We start from the raw sequence: 23,845 nt of genomic DNA, 5'->3' as shown, positions 1-23,845 counted from the left end.
TCCTTCCTTCGTCTTAGGGCAGAGTCCCCGTAGATCTCCATGGCATTTTAACTTTACCTGTTACAGACTTAGTTTCTTAAAAGTCTCAAAAAACTCATTACAGGTTTGTGCAGTGAGTGATGGGAGAAACGTAACAAGGTCTCTGATTGCAGTTGCAGATTTAGCTGTAAATTAAGGTTTAGTTGTTACTCTCTAGGTGCTAGTGTAATGATACAACTACAAACTTAGATTTTACATGGTCTTTAATGGAATACTATACAAATATTCAATAACCATGATACATACATATATGTACTCAATGTGAAATATTGGTGCATGCAAAAACAACATATCTTTAAAAACAGAAATGATAAAACATTGCATGAGGATATCATTATGCAAACTTACTGTATTCAGTTTTAGAGTCTAACCCAGAACACAAGCTGACAGTAACAGGGAAAGTAAGATATACTGACTGAAGAGGAGATTCAGGGAGGCAAACGCATGTGTGGGCTGTAATGAACTGGAAACATGTATGTTGATTAATTCCCTTTTGGAATGAAAATTCCATGCATATCCTTGTAGAGCTCAGTATTGACATACGCTCTTGCAACTTCCTTGAATGTTCTTCCATCAAGGATCACTAGAAAACCAGACTGGCCTGGATTGGAGTTAATGACAGATGACAGGACCACTCCTACAAGTTGAAATTTTGAAAGTTACCTTTACAGTATGCCAATAAACCCAGCCACACAGAAAAAAGAAGATGTCTGTGGTAAATATTATTGCTAAACTTCTTCAACACAGATTACAAACACACAAGTCGATTCACTTTTGTTTCCGTATACACTCACCATCGTCCTCTGACTCTCCATTTGGTCTGGGGACAAAAACCGGCTCTGACGGCCAGCAGTTCTCTTCCTCCCAGAAAATCATTGTCTTTGTCTCTGTGTCAAACTTTGCAAGCTGAATGAGATAAACATCCTACAGTAAATATATTAGGTAACGACTCTACCTGTAAACACTTAATCGTATAAGCTATGATAGATCTTGGAAGCTGCAGTTTGTAGTTACTTACATACAGGGGTTGGACAATGAAACTGACACACCTCAATTTTAGTGTGGGAGGTTTCATGGCTAAGTTGGACCAGCCTGGTAGCCAGTCTTCATTGATTGCACATTGCACCAGTAAGAGCAGAGTGTGAAGGTTCAATTAGCAGGGTAAGAGCACAGTTTTGTTCAAAATATTGAAATGCACACAACATTATGGGTGACATACCAGAGTTCAAAAGAGGACAAATTGTTGGTGCACGTCTTGCTGGCACATCTGTGACCAAGACAGCAAGTCTTTGTGATGTATCAAGAGCCACGTTATACAGGGTAATGTCAGCATACCACCAAGAAGGACGAACCACATCCAACAGGATTAACTGTGGACGCAAGAGGAAGCTGTCTGAAAGGGATGTTCGGGTGCTAACCCGGATTGTATCCAAAAAAACATAAAACCACGGCTGCCCAAATCACGGCAGAATTAAATGTGCACCTCAACTCTCCTGTTTCCACCAGAACTGTCCGTCGGGAGCTCCACAGGGTCAATATACACGGCCGGGCTGCTTTAGCCAAACCTTTAGTCACTCATGCCAATGCCAAACGTCGGCTTCAATGGTGCAAGGAGCGCAAATCTTGGGCTGTGGACAATGTGAAACATGTATTGTTCTCTGATGAGTCCACCTTTACTGTTTTCCCCACATCCGGGAGAGTTACGGTGTGGAGAAGCCCCAAAGAAGCGTACCACCCAGACTGTTGCATGCCCAGAGTGAAGCATGGGGGTGGATCAGTGATGGTTTGGGCTGCCATATCATGGCATTCCCTTGGCCCAATACTTGTGCTAGATGGGTGCGTCACTGCCAAGGACTACCGAACCATTCTGGAGGACCATGTGCATCCAATGGTTCAAACATTGTATCCTGAAGGTGGTGCCGTGTATCAGGATGACAATGCACCAATACACACAGCAAGACTGGTGAAAGATTGGTTTGATGAACATGAAAGTGAAGTTGAACATCTCCCATGGCCTGCACAGTCACCAGATCTAAATATTATTGAGCCACTTTGGGGTGTTTTGGAGGAGCGAGTCAGGAAACGTTTTCCTCCACCAGTATCACGTAGTGACCTGGCCACTATCCTGCAAGAAGAATGGTTTAAAATCCCTCTGACCACTGTGCAGGACTTGTATATGTCATTCCCAAGACGAATTGACGCTGTATTGGTCGCAAAAGGAGGCCCTACACCATACTAATAAATTATTGTGGTCTAAAACCAGGTGTTTCATTTTCATTGTCCAACCCCTGTATATTTTTATAACATCTGTCTTAGATTATATGTGCCTTTACAGTACTTTAAATAAAAAATACCCCTTGAACATTTCAATATTTGTCATGTTACAACCACAAACTTCAGTGTATTTTGTTGGGATTTTATGTAATAGATCAACATGAAGTAGCCCTTTTTTGTTAAGTAGAAGAAAAATGATCCAATCGTTTTAACATTTAATGTCAGTCAGTCAGTCATTTTCTACCGCTTATTCCATAGTGGGTCACGGGGGAGCTGGTGCCTATCTCCAGCAGTCTATGGGCGAGAGGCAGGGTGCACCCTGGACAGGTCGCCAGTCCATTGCAGGGCAACACACATACAACCATACACACACTCGTTCATACACCTAAGGGCAATTTAGAGTTACCAATTAACCTAACAGGCATGTTTTTGGACTGTGGGAGGAAGCCGGAGTACCCGGTGAGAACCCACACATGCACGGGGAGAACATGCAAACTCCATGCAGAAAGACCCCAGGCCGGGAATCGAACCCAGGACCTTCTTGCTGCAAGGCAACAGTGCTACCAATCTAATTTAAAACGTTTGCCAAGTTGTGGAGAAGTTTAAAGCAAGATTAGGTAATGAAAAAATATTCCAAGCTTTACACATCTCACTGACCTTTATGTAATCTACTGAAAACAGAAAGAGCATGGCACAACTTGATTTTAAAATCTATTACGGTTTGTGGCTAGAATGTTACAAAATGTAAATGCAAGGCATTGTAGCTTTTTTCCTGATAATAAATCAGTACAGCTCATGACTGAATATGTATTTCTGTTCGCAGTACAAATGCAAGATAGATTTCAACATATGATATATTTTAATTTTATTGAAGCATGCAAATTCACTGTTTATTTAATTATTTATGTCAGAGGACACTGTATAACTAATCCACACACCTGCACACAAAATGTTTAGGCTTCTACCTTCAGGTTGACGCTAAAACCAGCCGTCACAGAGACAGTTTCTTCCACAGGCTGTTTCTCTGATGAACACTTGACAGTCAGAGTTCCAGAACAACACCAAGCATACTTTGACTGATCTCACATTATGTTCCATTGTAAAGTCAATTGTGTATATATGTACATTTAAAAAGATATTGTTTATCATTGAGAGCAAAGTGTACTGGAGTCAAATTCCTTGTTTGTCTGTACAAACCTGGCAATAAAGCTGGTTCTGATTCTGATAATACCTATATTATAATTTTGCTTTTTGGGTTTATAGTAGCTTTTGTTTCCAGAACTTCAGTCATTTTGTCTTTATTATGTTATTTGGGGGATAAACATGTTGCAGGACTTCATCAATCATACAAGCACTCATTCCCCTCAATCGGGCTTCCCATTGCAGAAGATGGACTTGTTACTTTTCGCAGACATGGATGGCTTTCATGGTGTTGAAATACCATGAAATGTTAAACATCTCTATCTCAGTCAAACACAAATGGCCTGTAATGCACCTCTGCAGCATGATGGTTGTATTTAGGTTTTCTAAATATTGAACCAAAGGTCTTTAGGTTCTCTGTCAGCTTACTTTTACCTCTTATCTTACAGCATTGTGATAACAGCTTGTGCCTGGCCCTTGTTTTCTGAACCTTCATTATCTCACGCTATCTAATTCCGTACATTGAAGTTGTTTTTCCACTTTCCATTGTATCTTAATGTACAAGTGGGCCCAATGGACCAATAAAGGATTTGCTTGTACCAACTGGTATTTGAGACATCAAAGCCTTAAGGGCATTGGGATGCACTAGCACGTAACTCTCTAGACTGCAACTTCCTTTCTACATAAGGGGAACAGTGTTGACAGGAAGACTCTGTTTCCCAAAATCCATGTGCTTAAAAAATTGTTTCTTAAACATTCTGCAAGGACAACAACTCTCTTGTAACCTATTATGCCATAAAAAATCAGAAAGTTGAATGTTTCCAGAAATTCAGCTTTGCGATATCCAAATACAGAAAAGAACAAGTAACATCACCTGTTTTGACTGTGCGAATTCCTCCACAATGTTCCCGTAGACAAACCGGTACTTCTTGCCATTGAAATCATAATTGATCCTGGGTAATTCAAAACCTAAATTATAAGGAAATAATACTATCATCATGCTAATACCTTTACTTACTGAGGGTAGGTTCAAGGCTGAAAAAAGAGCAGGAAAACAAAGCACAAAGATAAAGCTTAATTGTATTCCAAAGTACAGACTGAAGAAAAAAAATCAGGTGAACAGAGCAGGATTTGTTAACTGGGAGGCAGTATCTAAAGAGAAGGGTGGATAAGATAAAGTGCTGCAGCAGGAACAGGCCAGGTGCCTTTGGCATGTAAAGGTGGGTCATGTAAACAGTGAATAAATGGCAGAACAAATCAGGGAGAAAACTCACATTAGTAAAGAAATGCTGTTAAGATTTGACATAGAATGAGGGTCTGTTTAAAGTACTTTGCTAAGGTATTCATACCTCAGACTTTTTCACATTTTGTCACATTACAATAACAAACATACATTTTATTTTGTTTGGGTTTTATGCGATAGGTCAAAACAAAGTAGCAAAAAAGTGTTGCACACAATTCAGCTCCCTTTACTCTGGTACTTTTAAATAAAATCCAGTGCTACCAATTGTCTTCAGAAGTTATCTATTTAGTAAATAGTCCACCTGTGTGAAATTTCATCTCAGTATAAATACAGATGTTCTGTGATGGAATCATGGTGGTGGTAGCATCATGCTGCTGGGATACTTTTCTTCAGCAGGAGATTGGTTTATCACATGGATTCCAATACAATACAACAAAGATGGCGTAAGTGAAGTGAGAAAGCTATGGTAAGAAATGGATACTTTTGCAAGGCACTGTAAGAGGCAGTGTTGGCTTTACCTTCACAGAGCACCTCTGAGTGGCATGTGAATTTGCCTTCTTTTTCCTTCACAGCGCTGGCTGTTGTGTATTTGAGTTTAACTACATTCTCTCCAACTCCAACGCCCTGCAAAACCGAAAAACAACTCTGGCGATAAAACCCTAGATATTTTTAAGTTATCACTTGACTTTAATTTTTTTATCCTACCTTGTCCAACTTGATAGGAAGAGCAAATCTTTTGAAACTTGGTTGGGAGTAGACACTGCCGTCAGACCCAGCATCCTTTTTCAGGTTTTTCAGGTAGAACATGTCATAAAGTTTGTCATCTTTGTAGGCGATGACATCAAAGACCACGTGACCTTCATCCTCAAAGGCATTCACATGATGATAAATGACCATTGATCCAGTGTAGTACTTCATTTCAACTTCTTTGCCAGTTCTTTTGTCTATCAGGTGGATCAGAGTCTAATGCAAACAGATGTTAAGAAAAACATCACATCACACTTATTCCCTCCTACTTTTCCCACGGTCTATAACAAGCAGAAACAGAAAACATTTTTTACTTTGCTATGGGACAACTTCATGCCAAAAAAAACTGCTGTGACTCCTCACATTTTCATTGGGGCAAAACTTTAAGCAGCTTGCCCAGTTCACTCCCCTCATGTAGGCCGTGGTCATCTTGAGAATGTCCAACTTGAAAGGCTGCTCGACGAAGATGATGTAATTGTCCGTGAAGCCGATGCTGTGGCAGTAGCTCGGCGTGAAAAGAGACCGGCAGGAAACAGTGGCAATTGCCTCCACCTTCTTCAGAACAGGAACAGGCTTGCCTTTATCTGAAAATAGACAAATACCTTCAATAACTATATGAAACTGAGGAGACAAACTTAGTTCACCTGAGCTATTCTTCTATTCTCTCTGGAAGTAGGATTACATCACGACAACTTCAGGGCCTCTGGATTAGGGTTCAGTTGATCACCCTGAGCCATTTACTTTGTCAATTGATGTATTTATATCAATTAACTATATTTTGAATAATTCACCATGTAATATAATTTAAGTTGCTGAATGGTCATTTTTCTTCTATACCACAATGACACCACTGCCTGTGCTTTTCCCTCAATATATCCTCTTCAGATTGTGCCCTGAAGACCTACTTAAAGGACAATATTACCACTGGGTTGACTTTGCTTTCTGTGGTCAACCTTTTTCCTTCTAATGTTAATGTTCCTCAATTATTTCAACTCAATTCAAAATTAAATGTTGTTGTAGCTCATATTATGCAGGTTTCTTCAAAGAGCAGTTGTAGATGTTAATGGCGGTGGCAGAAAGAGGTTCCAGAGGAGTCCCCAGAACAGAGCCAGCCTTCTTTATCAGCTTGTTGACCTTGTTCAAGTCCCTGGCTATGATGCTGCTACCCCTAAGGATTATGGCAGAAGAAATCACACTCTCCACAACAGATATATAAAGGATATGCAGCTTCTTGCTGCAAACAAGAAGAAGCTAAGCTTCCTCAAGAAGCACAGTCTGCTCTGTCCCTTCTTGTAGATGGCTTCACAGTTGCATCTCAACTCTAGTCTCTTGTCCAGGTGAACACCGAGGTATTTATACTCCTCCACCACCTCCACTTCTTCTCCTATGATGGAAATAGTGTCTGACCTATTTGTGTTTCTCTAAAAATCTACAATCATCTCCTTTATTTTATTCACATTCGAGATGAGATGATTGTTTTTACACGATGCCACAACGTGGTCCACCAACTCCCTGTATTCATCTTCTTGTCCATCTCTGATCCACTCCACGACTGCAGAATCAGGAGATTGTTGAGGCCTCCACCTGAGTCTTCTGGAGTTTCTGACTAAGCAAATCAGGTTGAATTGTGTTAAATGCACTGGAGAAATCAAAGAACATGATCCTCACAGTGCTCCTGCAATTTGTCCAGATGACAGTGGGTTTGTTGAAGAAGGCATATAATGGCATCTTCAACTCCAACTACACATCAATAAGCAAACTGCAGAGGCCCTATAAGTTGCTTGTTCTCTCTAGGATCTTCATGATATGGGATGCCAGGGCAACAGGTCTATAGTCATTGTGAAATGATGGGTGAGTTTTCTTTGGTACCAGAACAAGGCAGGAGGTCTTCTACAACACTGGAACCTTCTCCTGGGTCAGGCTAAGGATGAAGAGGTGCTGAAGAATCCCACAGAGCTGCTCTGCACAGCCCTTCAGGACTCTGGGGATGACACCATCTGGACCTGCAGTATTATTCCGATTCAGTCTCTCCAGCTGCCTCTTCACCTGACTTCTAGAGAAACACAATTGGAAGGGGAGAGCACCAACATCTTCTGATTTGGTTGAAGACAAACATGTAGAAGCAGGGTCCATGGCCAAGGTGGGAGATAAAACATTTAAGGTTTGAGAGGGAAGCTTTGGGTCAAAGGAGGGTCGGATGTCTGTTTGGTTATGAGCAGGAGCGGAGGATGCTGAGCTTGTTTCTGAATTGAACCTTTTGAAGAATGTGTTCAGTTCATTGGTGCTGTCCAGACATCCATCTGTCTGTTTCTCCTTCTGCTTAAAGCCTGTGATCTTCATCCCGGACCACTCCTTTGGGTCACTGGTGATTCAGGATTTGTTATTTGGAAGGCATCTGACCATTATGGTGGGGATGTTGTTATCCACACAGACGTTTCTATAGTTGTTCAAACACTGATGTCCTTTTCATGTGGCTGGAAGAGTGCATCTCACTCTGTAGCCTCAAAGCAACCTCACAGGGCTTCTTTAGCTTCTTGTGACCATCTTCTCACAGTTCCCTTTCTTACAGGTTGCCTCTGAAAAAGGGGTTTATATTCGGAATAGAGAAAAACAAGACTGTGATCTGATTTGCCTAGAGGAGGTCTTGCTTTAGAGATGTACGTGTCCTTGACATTTGCATAAAACAAATCCAACCTTTTGTTTTCTCTGGTAGAGGAGCAGACAAACTGTTGAAATGTTGGAAGTAGCAGAAAGTGAGGTTTGATTAAAATCACTAGATATTGCCACAAACGCTTTGGGGTGGTGTGTCAGTTGCGTAATAGCAACTGAGCTAATGACATTGCATGCAGTGTCGGCAACAGCCAATGGTGGAACGTAAGCCGTTGCCAAAATAACACTGGTGAACTCTCTGGGTAAATAATATGGACATATACTTTCTGCTAACAGTTCAATATCTGGACTGCAGAGACGACCCCCTTTGGCCACCTCTTTCACATTTGCTGCTGCGGCTCCTCGTTAAATCTCTGTGGGCTTGTATGGTCAGAAAGCCTGGCAGAGAGATGCTGGAGTCAGGGTTGTGATCCTGCAGCCATGTCTCATTCCCGATACTCTAGCTGGGTCCTTGTAAGGGCTTGGAGTTCATCCAACTTGTTTCCCAAAGTTGTCACATTGCCCCTCATGATCAAAGGAGGAGATAGTTTGAACTTCCTCCTTCTCTCTTTTGTCTTTGCTCCTGCTCTGCATCCACGGCGCCTCCTTTTCAACTCATCAGGGATTTGGGGTTGTTGTTGAGGTATTATTTGAGCTATTGAGATGTAAATCAGCTGCTCCCAGTTTTAAAAAAAATAAAAACCCTTGTTGCTAGGGTTACACATCCTAATAAAAGTCAAAAAGTAAAAGTGCATCAGTAAAAATCCTTTTAGCTGCACAGTATCCAACACTAGAGGGGACAATCGTCCAAAAAAAGCAATCTCCATTCATAAAAGGTGGAATTCAAGTTTTAAAAAAATAAGATATCAGATCCAAAACAACAGACCTACTCTAACATGCTGCCACCTTGGGTAGCACAATTCTAGAAGAGGCCCACATTAAAGTCCTCAAGAAATCTCATCTAGATCAGAGTTTGTTAGTGATTTACTAGCTTATCTTCAATGTACCTTTTATTATAGAGATTGTAGAAAGAAATTGTGTGTAAGGAGCCCTTAATGTTACAATATTCACATTGAGTGATAATAGTTGGCCAGGAAGGTGTGGCTCTCAACAGGCATTTATGATATATATAACCCAAAGTTTTATATTGTTGCAGAAGATAGTGCTTAATTTTTTGCGGGGCTCTGGTGAGTGGGGTGCCTCAGGGACACATCCTTGAGCCTATCTTATTTTTTTAATATACAGCATGCTCCCCCAGGACTAGCATAAAAATCATTTTTTGTTTGTTTTGTCATTTCTATAATGATTATACACATCTTTATCTATGAAATAACCCATAATGATCTCTCAAGTGAAACTATTCAAGGAATTGTGAAAAAACTAATTGTATTGGGCATCTTTATTTTTACACATTTTCTTTGGCTAAATTACATTAATACTATAGTTTTATTTGTTTGTCCAAAATCAAGGTCCCAATAATTTTCTCAAAATTAGTCCTTTAAATTTATTAAGACATATATTTGAGCTATGTCTCAGAATATCTTATCAAGAAGCGTAACTCATGTTATTTACATGATTTCCCTTTCTCATATTTATTACAAAGCAAATTGAAACAAAGAATTTGTAACAAATCTGTCCCTTCTTAAAGAAGCCATCTGCAAGAAGGGGCAGAGCAGAATGTACTCCTTGAAGAAGCTTTGGTCATTCAGTGTTCGCAACAAGATGCTGCATATCTTCTATAAGTCATGGAGTTGTGGAGAGTGTGATCTCTTCTGCCATCATCTGTTGGGGTAGCAGCATCAGAGCCAGAGACTTGAAAAAGCTCAACAAGCTAATAAAGAAGCCTGGCTCTGTTCTGGGGACTCCTCTAGAACCTGTGGAGATGATTGTGCAAAGAAGTATTCTTCATAAAATGAAGAGCATTATAGAGAACCCTGAGCATCCTCTTCATGAGTGTCTTTAGTCAGAGGCTTCTTCAGATCTGCTGTAAGACAGACCGCTATAGGAGCTCCTTCCTGCCCGCAGCCATTAGCATCTAAAACGACTTTTTGAAAAAACCTGCATAATATGAACAACATTTAATTTCCCTTTAGGATGAGTAAAGTATTTTTCAATTGAATTGAACTGAATACACCTACATACAATTGCCGCTGTCTTGTTTAAAAAAAGCCCAGTGACACCAAATGGCACTTTAAAATGTATTATTAGTCACGATTAATCTTTTCTTTCTTATATTGAAAGTTGTACATGCATTTGGCATGAATGCACCTACCTACTCTCATTGACCCAGACTTTTGAACTGATAACAATGGGATTGTTCACGTACTCTTTAGCCAAAAAAACAAATAATTGAACAACTTTAGAGTGGTCTTTATTGCTGGTTGAGTAAATTCTTGGGGGGATTATGACAAAATTTATAGTTTTGGAATCTGTCAGGTCTCTGCTTTCAGCAGACATGCTGGTTGTGTGAAGAAGCTGTGTGGTGAACAGCTTAGACTGAGTTTTTAGGTGACACCATTATGTGGAGTTTGTTTTCTTTCTTATTAAAATACTTGTAGTTTTAAGGTAAGGTAAGGTAAGTTTAGTTATATAGCGCTTTTCAGCAACGAGACACTCAAAGTGCTGTACATACAATTACAATACAATCACAAAGCAAATAAACAGATACAGACACAGAAAAACAAATCAAATGATAAAATCAAACAACAGAGGTAATTTAAAAAAGTAAAATAAAATAAAGAGAATAGAATGATGGACAAGAAAATGAAAGGAAAATTGGACTGAAAACGCAACTAATCATGCCTAAATGGCACAGTCAAAGGCCACTCTAAACAAATAGGTTTTTAATCTTGATTTAAAGCAACTTAGGGTTTTGGCGCTTTTACAGTTTTCTGGCAGTTTATTCCAGATTAGTGGAGCATAAGAACTAAAAGCTGCTTCTCCATGTTTGGTTCTGGTTCTGGTTCTGCAGAGTAGATTTGAGCCAGAAGACCTGAGATGTCTGGTTGGTTGATACACTGACAACAAGTCTGTAATGTATTTTGATGCTAAGCCATTCAGTGATTTATAGACTAACAGACGCATTTTAAAGTCTATTCTCTGAGCTACAGGGAGCCAGTGTAGGGACTTTTGAACCGGGATGATGTGCTCCACTTTCTTAGTTTTAGTGACGACGCGGGCAGCAGCGTTCTGGATCAACTGCAGCTATCTGATCAACCTTTTAGGCTGACCTGTGAAGACACCGTTGCAGTAATCAATTCTACTAAAGATGAACGCATGAATTAGTTTTTCAAGGTCCTGTTGAGACATTAGTCCTTTAATCCTAGAGATGTTCTTTAGGTGATAGAAGGCCGACCTAGTTACTACCTTTATGTGCCTCTGAAGGTTCAGGTCTGAGTCCATCACTACACCCAAGTTTCGAGCCTGACTGGTGGTTTCTAGCTGTATTAACTGAAGCTGTGTGCTAACTTTTAAACGCTCTTCCTTTGGTCCAAAGATTATTACTTCAGTTTTGTTTTGATTCAGCTGAAGAAAATTTAGGCCCATCCATGCATTGATTTCTTCTAAGCATTTACCCAGTGCTTGAATGGGTTCATGGTCACCTGGTCACCTGGTGACGTAACGTATAGCTGTGTGTCGTCTGCATAGTTATGATAACTTACGTTGTTGTTTATGAAAAGCTGAGTTAGGGGGAGCATGTAGATATTGAATAGGAGGGGCCCTAAGATGGACCCTTGGGGAACGCCACATGTGTTTCTTGTGGTCTCTGATGTAAAGTTACCTACTGACACAAAAAAGTCCCTGTCCTTCAAGTAGGATTTAAACCAGTTGATTGCTGTACCAGAAAGGCCAACCCAGTTTTCCAGGTGCTCTAATAAAATGGAGTGATCAACAGTGTCGAATGCTGCACTAAGGTCCAATAATACCAGCACTGTGGTTCTTCCACAGTCTGCATTTATACAAATGTCATTGAACACCTTGATAAGAGCAGTCTCTGTACTGTGGTGAGCACGGAAGCCTGACTGGAAGACATCGAAGCGGTTGGTCATTGTTAGGAAGTTGTTTAACTGTTGAAACACAGCTTTTTCAATTATCTTACTGATGAAGGGGAGGTTTGATATAGGCCTGTAGTTCTGTAGTAGCAGCTTGTCCAAGTTGCTCTTTTTCAATAGAGGTCTGATAATTGTTGTTTTTAGGGCCAGGGGGAAAACACCTGACAAATGGGATGTGTTTATTATTTGTATTAAATCAGATGTTATTACAGGCAAAGTTTTCTTAAGGAAAGCTGTGGGTAAAAGATCGAGACAGCAGGAAGAAGAGCTTAGTTGCTGTATGATTTCTTCTAAGATTTTGCAGTTAATTTGGTGAAATTGGGAAATTTTGTCAAAATCAGTTCTAGTTGGAGACAACATTGGTACTGAAGTTGATGTGGATGTGCTGACTGCCTCTCTGATCTTTTGGGTTTTTTCAGTAAAGAAATTAGCAAATTCATTGCAGGCCCTGGTAGAGTGGAGTTCAGATGCTACAGTTACAGGAGGGTTTGTTAGCCTGTCGACCGTGGCAAATAATGCACGAGCATTGTTAATGTTTTTCTGATGATCTCAGAAAAGAAGGATTCCCTTGCATTTTCCAGTTGTAGGTTATATCTGTATAGTCTCTCTTTATAGATAATATAGTGAACCTGGAGTCCAGTCTTTCGCCACCTGCATTCGGCTTTTCGACACTCCTTTTTTTCACTTCTGACTGGTGGAGCACTTCTCCATGGAGACATTTTCTTCCCAGAAACGACTTTCACTTTAATTGGAGCAATTGAATCAATGATGTCCGAGATTTTAGAATGAAAGTTATCTACCAGCTCATCTACAGTGTTACAGGGCAAAGTGGAGGTAGAAGAGTAAATCTGGTTAAAGGTTTCAGCAGCACCGTCCTTAAAGATGCGTTTTCTTATCATGTCTCTTTGGCTAACTGAGCCATCGGTGATGATGCTTTCAAAAATAACAGAAAAGTGGTCAAATAGGGCAACATCAGTTACAGACACCTTGGAAATGTTTAGACCCTTAGTGATGATAAAGTCCAAAATATGTCCGTTGTTTGTGCGTTTGTTGTTTAACATGTTGAGTCAAACAAAAATTTCTAAGAGTGTCACATAGATCTATTGTACTTCTGTCTTCAGGATTGTCCATGTGAATGTTGAAGTCTCCCACAATAATTAAACAGTCATAGTCAACACATATCACAGAACAAATCTAATTAAAATCACTGAAAAAGTTTGTTTAGGACTTAGGAGGCCTGTAAATATTCAGGAACATGGTTCGGACCGGGCTCTTTACCCAGAGAGCCAAATATTCAAAAGAGTCAAATTTGCCCAGAAATACTTTTTTACACTCTAATAAATATTTAAACAAAGTGGCCACCCCTCCACCTTTTCTTTGCTGTTTGCTCTCACAAAGAAAATTGTAGTTCGGAGGTGTCGATTCTATCAGAATGGGAGCTTCATTAAATTCATGTAACCATGTTTCTGTTAAAAACAGAACATCAAGATCGTGGTCAGTAATGAAGTCATTGATCAAAAATGATTTTCCTGACAGAGATCTAATGTTCAGTAAAGCCAGTTTATATGACTTAGTTGTTGATATTAACTCTGTGTGTGGTTTGTATCTGACAGTTTATGGCTTTTGTTGATTGTTTATTACTGTCTCTTATCCTTTCAGTTTTTTTCTTTCTGTCACGTATAAGCACAGAGATTTTACAACTATCTCCTATTAGGGGCCAAGTTTTTCCTGGACATGCTCATTTCTGATAAGAGTTACCACTGGGGCCCAGACTGTATCACAGAGAAGTGATTTGAAGGTCCTGATTAGGAAGAGATAGATTAGGAGGTGGTGGAGGTCTGCGGCATTTGGAAGATGTTGGTTTAGTAGCAGGGCCTCGGCCACGGGGGGTGTTGAATGGAGAAGATGTCAGAGCCATTTGGGTCCCGATTTTAAGAGCTCCTTTCATGTTATCAGAATCCAGTAACGCAAAAAGCAGGCTCAGTGGGGAGATGGGAGAGTTCTGTGCGGTCTGGGTTGGGGTCTGGGGTGAGGGGGGTTTACCGGGGTTGTCGGTCTGGGTCTGGCTTTGGGGGGATAGGGGTATAATGGGGGGGGTCCACTTCTCCTGTGGATTTCGACGGGGAGACCTTTTGTGATTACCTCTCTTTCTCAGCCAAATGGCTGGTTGTTTCTTCTGGAGCTGTTGGAGGTAGCGTTATCATTGTTGTTGATACTCCATGTTCTCTGCTGAAAGTCGAAGCTGCTGGCGGATTATTTACTGAATAGAAGAGATTAGATGTGAGACGTCTGGCTCCTGGCTTGTTCAAACAGAAACCATCTTGCTTGAAGAGTTGTCTTTTTTTCCCAAAAAATATTAAAGTTGTCAATGAAGTTCACAGGTGTGGTAGCATGTTTTTTTCAACCACTTATTAATCATCAGAAGTCTGGAAAAAAACTCATCTCCACAGAAAATCGATGCAAAGGGTAAGCTGAGAAACACCTTGATATTGAGACCTCCAACAATATTCAGCAGATGAGTGAAATCCTCCTTCAGTCCTTCAGATTTTTTCTTGGCCACGTCATCCATGGCTCCACAGTGTATAATAAGGTTTTCTAGAGACGGGCGCTTTTCTGTGATTGCAAGAATATTCTCTGAGATATTAGAGACCACGTTACTGGTACCAATCATAACTTCTGTGTTTTTCTTGTTGCAGAAGTTTTTAATCCCATCCACAGCTGTGTTGCCCACTATTAGGGTTATTGGTCTGGTGGGGTACTTTTTCTCTGGCAATTTAGGAGAAGACTGTTTAGAATGAAGGTTGTTCTCAAACCTTTTATTGCTCTCAGAAGATGGATAATTTTCCTGGTTTTCATTCTGTAGTGGAGCAAATCTGTTCTGGAGGAGAATTTCATTATTTCCAGCTGTCTCATTCCTATCAGTTGTTGTGACAGCAGCACGCTGTCAAAGTCTCCTTTTCCCAGGGGAAACGGGGGCATTTCTCTGTAATTCTGGCCATTCTAATTTATTTAATTCTGAGATCTTCCAGTGTGTCGTCCACCTTGATTTTTTCGGCATGCCCCTAAAACATGCCAAGGGCGTCTGCCGGTAGGTTTATTCTCTGTGTTCTGATTGACGGCTGAGTTGTTGAGCTGGTTGTCACTGTTTGGGATCACAGGCAGAGTTGAATCATCGCTGTACTCCATATTCACCTCCACATTCACTTCCCAGTTGAGCAGAATATTTTAGCTTGTATTAAGGTAGTTTTCAAACATATTTTATTTATTTGTATTTCTTTTTATATCTGGATATGTTTTATTGTTTTATGGTATTTTATATTTAACTGTTTGCGCTACTGGGGATTTTCTATCTTTGGTCCGCTATTGTTCTTTTAAATTTGCTAAACAAATAATCTTTGACTTGACTTGACTAAAGTAGGATAACAAGAAGCTACTAAATTTAGAAAATAAAGGCTAAATGAAGCAAAAAACAGTTATTATATAAAAATGGTAAAGGTGCCAATACCTGTGGCAGCAGTAATCATTTCTTAATGTTGGATTTTTGTCCAACTGAATTATTGTTCTCAAATTAAAGATTAGATTTCTCCCAAGATTAATTTATATTCAGCTTTTTATACACCTTTATCAGGGTTACCTTTAATTGTGGAGAATGTTATGTTTCTGGCATGAACATTTCCATATGTAAAATCTTAGGTTTACTATTTGATATGCCTATATTGTGGAGTTGAGGTGAAATGTCAAAGCTCAGCAGTTCAGAAAGATTTCACAACCTACCGTTGGCTGAAACAGCCGGGACTTTGAACAGTATGTATTTGGTCTTGCCCTTCTCTGCTATTGATGTTCCAATGTTGTAGGCGTTGCCTTCTTTGTCGTAGTGCGGATGAGACGAAGCCAAATTAACGGGCAGGTACTTCGTGTAGTCCACCTGAAGGACCCAAAAAGGCATTAGGTCTGTAGAAAACATTTTACTTACTGCCATCTTCACAGTAAAGAAGACCCCATAGGGTTACCTTGTCTTGAGTTTCAAGTGTAACGGGGTCAATCTTGCGGATGTAGTTGGTTTCAGAGGTGGCAAAGTAGTCATCTCCATATTTGATGATATTGCTAGAACCATTGTCAGTGAAATCTGGTACAGTGTGGTTCAGAAAAGTGATCGCCCTGAAATATGAGATTATGTCCTTTTTAGACACAGAGCGTGAAACCTTTAGTGTTTTGCATTTGAGTACAAAATCAAAGAATGTAATCATAGTCCCACTGATGCCAGTTGTTTCCTAACATAGCATGAAATTGTTGCCCAGCATTAAAGCACAAGAATATGAATACAGCTCTTTTATAGGAAAACTGCAAAGTGCAAAAATACAGAATTATGAAAAAACAAAATCAACAATTGAAATAAACAATGGTAATAAAAGAAAAACAGCATTTATTCTTACTTAAAGATAAAGTTTTTGCTTGGGTCTGGATATGCCATTGTCCCCATTTCTGACACCACTATTCTGTTTTCACCCATGTTAGTGTTGTAGGTGTCACTTCTAAGGAATCTGCTCCTATGGGTCATTTCTCCTGTAAGGGTCAGAGAGAAAAAAGTTTTTCTTTGAATATAAAGCAGATAATTACATTTCTAACAAAAACATCCAGTATCAATTGTCCAACTAACCATCACTGAATGAGAAGCTGGTCAATAAGGACATGCCGTCAAACCAGTGATCATAGCTGGTTTCCCCCACAGAGAAGATCCCAGGTCCGTTACGCAGCAGAGTTCCTTGCAGCCAGTTAGGAATGGCCCCTGTTGAAAATGAAAACACAAAAGCTTACGCGATCAACTTGGGTTATGCGCTTCATTTACCTTTAGAGCATTAAAATAAACCCATATTAACCTATAACTTCCGCCTTGAAGGGCTCTGGCCTCTCCGTCGCGTTTTTGGAGTAGTCCATTTTGGTCAATGGAGAGCGGTGAGGCGCTGCGGGGTCGGCGGAAGCACAGCAGCAGTCATTCAAGAGGCTGCCGCTCCTTTTAAAGCTGTTGTGTTGGAGGGGTGGCAAAACACGTGATATCTTATCCGCCTGATCCGTGCTTCACTCTATCAATCCTTTCCGTGATACTTGCTTACAAATGCACATTTGTTTTTTTAAACGCATTGTCCAGCCTACTCAGTCTAATTTAGTTTGGTTTTTAAGGAAGTTCGTCTGTCACCAGATAACGAAATTTCTCAATCCCAATTTTCACTTTTATCTGTGTTCTAGGGCAATTCAGATAATAATCTCTGTATTAACACACATATAAGATTTGTTCTAACATGGCAACAGAGGTCCAGCAGGATTCTGAGTGGTCTTATCTATTCTTGCAACAAAGATAGCAAAGGTACTTTATGGCCTTACATCACAGGTCTGTTACCTGCATTTACTGTGTGCCTTATACTGTACATTTCCATATCACATACTTAAAGTTGTGTTATGTGAACAGGTCCTTCTTGGAATGTTGTGAAGTAACTAGGCAAAGGCTAAATAATTGCACGATTATCAGAGAATATCTTGATTTCTCTGTATCTATCTGCATCTGTCTTAAGCTCTGGTTCATTGTTAGGAAGGTAATAAAGTTCATAATGAAAGTAATGACTGTGTAATACTCTACAAAAAATGGGGACACTCTTGCATGTGTGTATTTAAAGAGTAGTGTTTCTGCAGATACGGGATTTACACCAAGTGACAGGAACTACAGACTTCATAGGACAGCAACTTTGAACTGTCTGGCATGTATCAAATTTGTGCACAATTTACAGTAGGCAGAGATATTGGACATATCTCCTTTTTCTCTCATGTATTTTTAGATATAATATATGTGTGTGTTTTTGATATTTGTTATAATGTCAGGTCCATTTTTCCAACATATATGTTGCTGCAGTGGGTCACAATGTAGCATGCTATGTTGTGACCCACTGCTGCTTATGGGCTCCAAAGTCTGGGCCCCACTATTGCTGGGTTCTTCTGCTACTACCTGTCTCCATGTCTGGTTTCCATGCTCCATATGCTTCTCATGCTTCAAGTTGCTTCCGAATTCTTGCCTGCATGTTGGTCCCGAACTGAACCGGAATCCTTGACAAATATAGTATATATAATAGTATATATGTATATATATATACTATATTTGTACCTTGAACTGGTCAACCTCTTGCCACATTTCAGGCTTCAAACATAAAGATATAAAATTCAAATTTTTTGTGAAGAATCAACAACAAGTGGGACACAATCGTGAAGTGGAATGAAATTTATTGGATGTGTCAAACCTTTTTAACAAATAAAAAACTGAAAAGTGGGGCGTGCAATATTATTCGGCCCCCTTGCGTTAATACTTTGTAGCGCCACCTTTTGCTGCATTTACAGCTGCAAGTCTTGGGGTATGTCTCTATCAGTTTTGCACATCGAGAGACTGAAATTCTTGCCCATTCTTCCTTGCAAAACAGCTCGAGTTCAGTGAGGTTGGATGGAGAGCGTTCGTGGACAGCAGTCTTCAGCTCTTTCCACAGATTCTTGATTGGATTCAGGTCTGGACTTTGACTTGGCCATTCCAACACCTGGATACATTTATTTGTGAACCATTGCATTGTAGATTTGGCTTTATGTTTTGGATCATTGTCTTGTTGGAAGATAAATCTCCGTCCCAGTCTCAGGTCTCTTGCAGACTCTAACAGGTTTTCTTCCAGAATGGTTCTGTATTTGGCCCCATCCATCTTCCCATCAATTTTGACCATCTTCCCTGTCCCTGCTGACAAAAAGCAGGCCCAAACCATGATGCTGCCACCACCATGTTTGACAGTGGGGATGGTGTGTTCAGGGTGATGAGCTGTGTTGCTTTTACGCCAAACATATCGTTTTGCATTGTGGCCAAACAGTTTGATTTTGGTTTCATCTGACCAGAGCACCTTCTTCCACATGTTTGGTGTGTCTCCCAGGTGGCTTGTGGCAAACTTTAAACGAGACTTTTTATGGATATCTTTGAAAAATGGCTTTCTTCTTGCCACTCTTCCATAAAGGCCAGATTTGTGCAGTGTACGACTGATTGTTGTCCTATGGACAGACTCTCCCACCTCAGCTGTAGATCTCTGCAGTTCATCCAGAGTGATTATGGGTCTCTTGGCTGCATCTCTGATCAGTCTTCTCCTTGTTTGAGATGAAAGTTTAGAGGGACGACCGGGTCTTGGTAGATTTGCAGTGGTCTGATACTCCTTCCATTTCAATATGATTGCTTGCACAGTGCTCCTTGGGATGTTTAAAGCTTGGGAAATATTTTGTATCCAAAACCAGCTTTAAACTTCTCCACAACAGTATCTCGGACCTGCCTGGTGTGTTCCTTGGTCTTCATGATGCTTTCTGCGCTTTGAACAGAACCCTGAGACTATCACAGACCAGGTGCATTTATACGGAGACTTGATTACACACAGGTGGATTCTATTTATCATCATCAGTCATTTGGGACAACATTGGATCATTCAGAGATCCTCACTGAACTTCTGGAGTAAGTTTGCTGCACTGAAAGTAAAGGGGCCGAATAATATTGCACGCCCCACTTTTCAGTTTTTTATTTATTTTTTAAAGTTTGACACATGCTATGAATTTCATTCGAATTAACGATTGTGTCCCACTTGTTGTTGATTCTTCACAAAAAATTAGAATTTTTTATCTTTATGTTTGAAGCCTGAAATGTGTCAAGAGGTTGACCTGTTCAAGGGGGCCGAGTACTTTCGCAAGGCACTGTATATATACAGTATATATATATACACACAGCTCAAAAAAATAAAGGGAACACTCAAATAACACATCCTAGATCTGAATGAATGAAATATTCTCATTGAATACTTTGTTCTGTACAAAGTTGAATGTGCTGACAACAAAATCACACAAAAATCATCAATGGAAATCAAATTTATTAACCAATGGAGGCCTTGATTTAGAGTCACACACAAAATTAAAGTGGAAAAACACACTACAGGCTGATCCAACTTTGATGTAATGTCCTTAAAACAAGTCAAAATGAGGCTCAGTATTGTGTGTGGCCTCCACGTTTACCTGTATGACCTCACTACAACGCCTGGGCATGCTCCTGATGAGACGGCGGATGGTCTCCTGAGGGATCTCCTCCCAGACCTGGACTAAAGCATCCGCCAACTCTTGGACAGTCTGTGGTGCAACGTGGCGTTGGTGGATGGAGGGAGACATGATGTCCCAGAGGTGCTCAATCGGATTCAGGTCTGGGGAACGGGCGGGCCAGTCCATAGCTTCAATGTCTTCGTCTTGCAGGAACTGCTGACACACTCCAGCCACATGAGGTCTAGCATAGTCCTGCATTAGGAGGAACCCAAGGCCAACCTCACCAGCATATGGTCTCACAAGGGGTCTGAGGATCTCATCTCGGTACCTAATGGCAGTCAAGCTACCTCTGGTGAGCACATGGAGGGCCGTGTGGCCCTATATAGAAATGCCACCCCACACCATTACTGACCCACTGCCAAACCGGTCATGCTGAAGGATGTTGCAGGCAGCAGATCGCTCTCCACGGTGTCTCCAAACTTTGTCACGTCTGTCACATGTGCTCAGTGTGAACCTGCTTTCATCTGTGAAGAGCCAGTGGCGAATTTGCCAATCCTGGTGTTCTCTGGCAAATGCCAACCGTCTTGCACGGTGACAAGCTGTGAGCACAACCCCCATTTGTGGACGTTGGGCCCTCATACCATCCTCATGGAGTCAGTTTCTAACCGTTTATGCAGACACATGCAGATTTGTGGCCTCCTGGAGGTCATTTTGCAGGGATCTGGCAGTGCTGCTCCTGTTCCTCCTTGCACAAAGGTGGAGGTAGCGGTCCTGCTGCTGGGTGGTTGCCCTCCTACAGCCTCCTCCATGTCTCCTGGTGTACTGGCCTGTCTCCTGGTAGCGCCTCCAGGCTCTGGACACTACGCTGACAGACACAGCAAACCTTCTTGCCACAGCTCACATTGATGTGCCATCCTGGATGAGCTGCACTCCCTGAGCCACTTGTGTGGGTTGTAGAGTCCGTGTCATGCTACCACGAGTGTGAAAGCACCACCAACATTCAAAAGTGACCAAAACATCAGCCAGAAAGCATAGGTACTGAGAAGTGGTCTGTGGTCAACACCTGCAGAACCACTCCTTTATTCTTGCTAATCACCAAAGATTTCCCCCTGTTGTCTATTCCATTTGCACAACAGTTGTGAAATTGATTGTCAACCAGTGTTGCTTCCTAAGTGGACAGTTTGATTTCACAGAAGTTTGATTTACTTGGAGTTATATTGTGTTGTTTAAGTGTTCCCTTTATTTTTTTGAGCAGTGTATATATACATATATAAAATACACAATAGCTTCTATAATATATAGCTATATAAACAATGCAGACATGAAGTAGAAAAAAAATGAGGAAACAAAGACAAGAATGAAACTAAATGTAAAAATAATATTTCACATACATTATCTTTAGAAAGGGTTTTCAGTAAGAACTCTTTTTACAGGACAACAAAACACTTTCTAAGACATGTCAGGTTTCATGTACGTCTGAATGCCTATCACTGTGGTCTGAGTTGTTTATGCTTGTGTAATTGTTTTCGTAGAAAGATAAAGGATCCTCAAGTACAAAGCCGTTTCAATCAGCAATCAGTAGTTCAAGCTGTACTGGCACCAAACTCAAATTCTGATAGTTACCCTGCACTTTGGTCATGAAGTCACTGGGTAGTATTTCTTGCATGGAAAACATACCCTCACGCTGAATGTTATTTCGGTTTGGTTAATGATCCAAAGTTCCCCTTATATAATCAGTGTGTTTGACAATATCAGCAAATCTGGATTTAAGCTTGATGAGCTTTTGCATGTTGTTTGAAGACAACATACAGTGAAAAAGTGCAAAATAAGTTGCAACCTTACAGATTTCTTCTGTTTGCATTTTTGTCACACTTAAATGTTCCTGCTGCATAACTTAAATGTGCTTTGGTTTAGGATTAAAAACAGGATTTTCTGGTAGACAGCAGAATTATTTTTCATTCACGTTCTATTGCAACAGGTTTTAAAAGTGCAGAAGAGGCAACGCTGTTACTGAAAATATGATTGTTTTTTTAATTTCTTAAATGCTGTTAGTTTTATACCAGATTATTTCAGGATGCACACTTTCCAAATCGTTCCACTTTTCTCAAGTGGGTACACAGAATATTTCCCCAAAAGTCATAGAGATCATGCTGATTTTTTCCTTTGGCCAGGATCGGAAATTAAAGGATTTTTTGGTTTTAATGTTTATTGTGATAAAACTGACTATGAATGAAGAAAATACAAAAAAATAAATGAATAATAATAATACTGTTGAAAATGGAATTACCATTAAACTGTATGTGATAGCCATGATAATAAAAGCTCCCAGTTTTAAACGCAATGTAATGGATGTTAAACACGATATTTCAACCAGTGAAAAGTGCAGAGTGTTTAATATATCTATAATGTGAGCTTTAAAACTGTGCATTTTAAATGGGTTTAACTTGTTTCTGACTTCTAAGATATCTTGGACTTCCAGCATTGTACCCAAATTACTGATTACTTGACAAAAATGCAAAATGATAAATTGGTATTTTGGCTGAAACAATTTTCTTCTTTGTTAAAAGCTTTAGTACAACAGATCAAGTGAGGCAGAACTTCTTGAAAACCTTCATGATAAATACCTCAAAGGTGAATATTTTGCACTCTGAGGTTATAAAATATCTTCCAGGCAATAAAATCGATGAAAATACCTTCTTTCTTTTTGTCGCTCGTACAAAAACACGCACGTCTGAAAGCTAGCTGGGCGCATTATGGTCTCAGTCTGCAGATAGAAATTTGTTCAGAACATCACTTAATAAAGGGTGGTTGCCAAATTTGTTTGCATATATAATGTTACCGCTAGCAGTGATCATAATAATGATTCTGATCATCACATTTATGCTGTAGGCTTCACTGTTCGGGTTAGACCTCTAATACGTTGTGCACATTTTGAGTACATTTTTAGAAAACCATCATAATGTTGATAACCGTGATCAATTTGCTCACAATAATCATGCCATTTTTTTTTATTTTAGAATGTTACATAACTAGTCAGGAAGGGTTTTCCTCTTTTGTGGATGTAATTTTTGGCCAGTCTCCTACTGTTGAATCAGTTTTCAGTTTAAATGAGGAAAGTGAAGCCTGTCGACTCTTTAGATGTTACTTTGGGTTTAAGGGACTCTGTACTGACTAAGGATATATTTTCTAGATATTAGAATTTGATCTGTATTTAAGTGTAATAAAAAAATAAATACAACTGAAGATTCCACAGCAGTAAATTTGACTGCAGGCAAATATCTCATAAATGGTATGTTTGATTACATTGGTTGTTCACCCACAATCTCTGCTTGCAGATAAGGAGTACAGTATGACATGCTGATCACATCTGTGATATTCAGTGGAGAATAGTCCTGTGTCCCCATAGGTACTGTGTTAGTGAATGTATTTTTGTACTTTCTCTGTATGCCTCACTTACAGTAACCATAGCAAAGATTTTGCTCACCAGTTTTAAAACAGTTTGAAAGAAAAGTTTTATTCTGTGAAGACAGATAAGATAAAGCAAATTAAACATTTTTTAAACAGGTGTGTTTTTATAAAAATGTTTGATTTTGTAAATGATCTGGGATGACAATTA

At 40.0% G+C, this 23,845-nt stretch overlaps 1 protein-coding gene across 2 annotated transcripts; it reads right to left on the bottom strand.

The window, feature by feature from the left end:
• Window positions 1-224: 224 nt before the first annotated feature.
• On the bottom strand, window positions 225-17,192 carry bco1 (beta-carotene oxygenase 1). Of its 2 annotated transcripts, none has more exons than XM_047350206.1 (11): window positions 17,022-17,192; window positions 16,802-16,930; window positions 16,578-16,707; window positions 16,155-16,302; window positions 15,919-16,069; window positions 5,807-6,027; window positions 5,402-5,659; window positions 5,215-5,320; window positions 4,328-4,488; window positions 834-945; window positions 225-676 (listed from the first exon to the last, which is right to left on the bottom strand). In XM_047350206.1, exons 1-11 carry the CDS (start codon window positions 17,077-17,079, stop codon window positions 522-524), a joined length of 1,629 nt encoding a protein of 542 aa, XP_047206162.1. In that variant the 5' UTR covers window positions 17,080-17,192; the 3' UTR covers window positions 225-521. The 2 variants fall into 2 exon arrangements, with proteins under 2 accessions (XP_047206162.1, XP_047206163.1); XM_047350207.1 differs by having other exon boundaries at window positions 4,328-4,422; window positions 17,022-17,183.
• Window positions 17,193-23,845: the final 6,653 nt, after the last annotated feature.

The sequence above is a fragment of the Girardinichthys multiradiatus genome, chromosome 21 (assembly GCF_021462225.1).
Source record: "Girardinichthys multiradiatus isolate DD_20200921_A chromosome 21, DD_fGirMul_XY1, whole genome shotgun sequence".
Taxonomy (NCBI): domain Eukaryota; kingdom Metazoa; phylum Chordata; class Actinopteri; order Cyprinodontiformes; family Goodeidae; genus Girardinichthys; species Girardinichthys multiradiatus.
This window is presented reverse-complemented; position numbering and strand designations above follow the sequence as displayed.

What these genes read in the sequence shown, in the direction of transcription:
- bco1 (XM_047350206.1), bottom strand. Translation starts at nt 17,079, where the DNA reads ATGGACTACTCCAAAAACGCGACGGAGAGGCCAGAGCCCTTCAAGGCG. An exon ending in CACTTGAAACTCAAGACAAG is followed by an intron (nt 16,070 to 16,154) that starts GTAACCCTATGG and finishes TGGGTCCTTCAG; the next exon opens with GTGGACTACACGAAGTACCT. An exon ending in CTCAGAGGTGCTCTGTGAAG is followed by an intron (nt 4,489 to 5,214) that starts GTAAAGCCAACA and finishes CTCTTTTTTCAG; the next exon opens with CCTTGAACCTACCCTCAGTA.